Source organism: Gavialis gangeticus, unplaced genomic scaffold, assembly GCF_001723915.1.
Source record: "Gavialis gangeticus isolate Ggan-Ray unplaced genomic scaffold, GavGan_comp1, whole genome shotgun sequence".
NCBI classification, from domain to species: Eukaryota; Metazoa; Chordata; order Crocodylia; family Gavialidae; genus Gavialis; species Gavialis gangeticus.
In genome coordinates this window covers 62586174-62589245 of record NW_017728993.1, presented here as the reverse complement: position 1 = coordinate 62589245, position 3072 = coordinate 62586174, and the positions used below count along the sequence as shown (strand labels likewise).

The 3072-nt window shown below is 38.4% G+C and overlaps 1 protein-coding gene across 1 annotated transcript in view; it reads right to left on the bottom strand.

Moving 5' to 3' along the window:
• Positions 1-3072, bottom strand: part of RFWD2 (ring finger and WD repeat domain 2) — a 288015-nt gene that overhangs the window by 157227 nt on the left and 127716 nt on the right. The window contains exon 15 of the mRNA XM_019528351.1: positions 712-820. Coding sequence (XP_019383896.1) covers positions 712-820 — 109 coding nt within the window. The remainder of the gene's footprint in view (positions 1-711; positions 821-3072) is intronic.

Sequence of the window (3072 nt, the reverse complement as noted above, 5' to 3'; positions counted from 1 at the left end):
TGACTTCCCCTGGGTCCTACTGGCTCCTGTCATCTTTGACAGGCAGCCTGGGGCAGATAAATATTAATTTTCTAAATTTTATAGGGGCCCTGCAGGCCAGATAGAATGGCCTGGTGGGGCAGATCCAAGCCATGGGCCCTATTTTGCCCACCCCTGCGCTAGAGGTAACTAAAAGGACAAAGACTAGAGCTACAGAGAAATTCCTGTTTCAAACAGGTGCTTTTCTGTAGCACTTGGGCCATGTTTCTAGTACTATAGATGGCTTGCACACCTGGATGCTCACATTTTGTAGCACTACAAATATACCCTAGGTGTATTAAAAATGCTTACCTATTTTAAGCATACAATACAGCAGCATGTTCGCTGGTACTGAAGTATTCCAGCACCATACTTCTTTCAACATCTCATTTCTGATCACACCTCTTCTAAACTAGTTACATGAAGTAACGTTAGAACTTTTTTCTGTTCAAATATCAGTGCTTAAAAACTATTATATGCATCACTAATTAGACAAGAAGTGACACGGGCACTCTTGGAGAACAGCTGCTCAGTTTTACGCACTAGTAAAAACACAGCAACTCCCTTTGTTCTACTGAGAAGCCATTAAAGCATTATTAGAAGCATCTGAGAAAGAAGTCTGATATGCAAGCAAACTTAAAACTGTAGCCCCTGTGAAAAGAAAAGCAGTATTGCACAACAACTGAACGTTACCTGATAGACCTTGGACCTCTGTCCTGTGAATCCATCCCAAAGGATAACGGTGCCTTCATAGTCACTGCTGGCTAACAAATTCTTGTGGTAGCTACTCCAGCTGATACAGCTTTGAAGAGAGAGAAAGAGAAATAATTAACCTAGGTCAATTTCTTTCTTTAAACTATATTTTGCAACAAAAAAAACAAACAAAAAAAATCACTCTAGTAGCATGGGGCAAATAGTGTCTTCGCAAAGTATACAATCTTGGATCATTTGCTTTTCCTTAAAATACTCAGAAAAAGGAAAAAACAAACAAGAGGGCAGCAGAAACATAGCAAACTTTACTATGCAAACTACAAAAATGTATCTTTCCATGGAATGATGGATAATTATTTGCATCCTATTACTGTTTTATGCTGCCATTAATATGAAGCTATTATGTTTTTATATACACAAAACCAACAAATTTTAACCTTTCAGTTTTTCTAACTGCCACAAGTTTAAGCATGACTCCAAGAACAGAAGTCTCCTAATGTAACCTACAGCAGTAAAATAGAAACACCGATATAAAAAAAATAAACTAAACACAAAGGAGCCTTAAGATCTGACAGATGGAACAACAGGTTAATAGTCATATTCTTTATGCAGTGTGCTGCCTCTGACACTTGAGAAATGGCATTTAAGCAACTTGGAGACAGCCCTAAGTAAGAATCAGAGAACGGCAAGGGACATTCATATTTTCTACTGAAGTGTGTAGTAATGCAGACAGCCCTGTTCGACAGACAGTAGTGGAGACTGAAACCCTTTCATTAATTAGGGCAACCGTATTGCCAGCTTCCTCATGTTGGGCCTGGCAGTGTGCTTTAATTTTGATACCCAAAAATATCTCAGAAAGGTTAGAGGATTTAGAGAATACATATTCACTGAATTTTGATCCATCGAATATAAATCTGTGCCAGCTAACATCAATTGTGATGCCTGTAGCAGGGACTAAATGGACACATCATTTTCACACGGCCAACACCTGTGGTGGTGACTAGTTTATATTATGATAATCTTGAGCCAAATTTTAACCAGCAACATCAAACAGAGATTAATGAATACTTTGAAATATGATTGGAAGCACATAGGAATAATATATCTTGCCAAATATTTGGTTCTGGTAAATTTTTTATCCTTCTGTCTCAAAAATGAAACATTCATTTATGAACACCTCTTCTCTAGTGGAAAAATTTAAATAATGCGTTATTCTTCTTAAAGTGGCTAAAGGAAGAGAAGATGCAGAAGCGGTATATTTTCTGTTCTTGAATCTAGTCCCAAAACCAGTTCAGTCGGGTGTGGACTGCATGACCTACCTGGCATTCATTAATAGCTAAAAGTCATATTTGACTATGAGAAAACCACAGCCTTGTCTGAGGTCCTGGAACATCCCTCCAGAAGGAGCAGTAAGGTACAAGAAACGCAAGAGTTTTAAGATGCAGATTCTTTATTAAAAAAGTAAGTAAGGGATTAATATCGCTGTTGCCTGTTATAACAGGGATTGGACTCGTAGACCCAGCAAGTCCCTTCCAGTCCCACCTTCCTACGACTACAGAATTTTTAAACACACTTTAAAAAAAGTGTTAAACTAAGTCAATCTACAACAGCCATTTTTTACAAAGTCTCTCACCACAGCACTAGCACCTAGCTAGGAGTATGTCTGCATGACCCAAAGGTCAGCCTACAACAATGCTCCGATTACTGCTGCAAAGGCATGAATGCAATGCTGGAAGATTTCTTTAAAACTGGCAATTCCTTTCTTCCATTGCACAAGTCATGTTAAAAGTAAGGTTTTCAATGAGTAAGATATTCTCTCTCTTTCCCTCCATTAGCCCACATCTGCATTTTTATTCACATCTTTAACTATCTACAGGCATACCTCGGAGATATTGCGGGTTTGGTTCCAGACCACCGCACTAAAGCGAATATCGCAATAAAGCGAGTCACATGAATTTTTTGGTTTCCCAGTGCACATAAAAGTTATGTTTTACACTATACTGTAGTCTATTAAGTGTACAATGTTTTTTTAGACATAATGCTAATGTACATACCTTAATTAAAAAAATACTTTATTGCTAAAAATGCTAACCATCATCTGAGCCTTCAGCGAGTTGTAATCTTTTTGCTGGTGGAGGGTCTTGCCTCGATGTTGATGGCTGCTGACTGATCAGGGTGGTGGTTGCTGAAGGTTGGGGTGGCTGTGGCAATTTCTTAAAATAAGACAACAATGAAGTTTGCCGCATCGATTGACTCTTCCTTTCACAAAAGATTTCTCTGTAGCATGCAATGCTGTTTGATAGCATTTTACCCACAGTAGAACTTCTTTCAAAATTGGAGTCA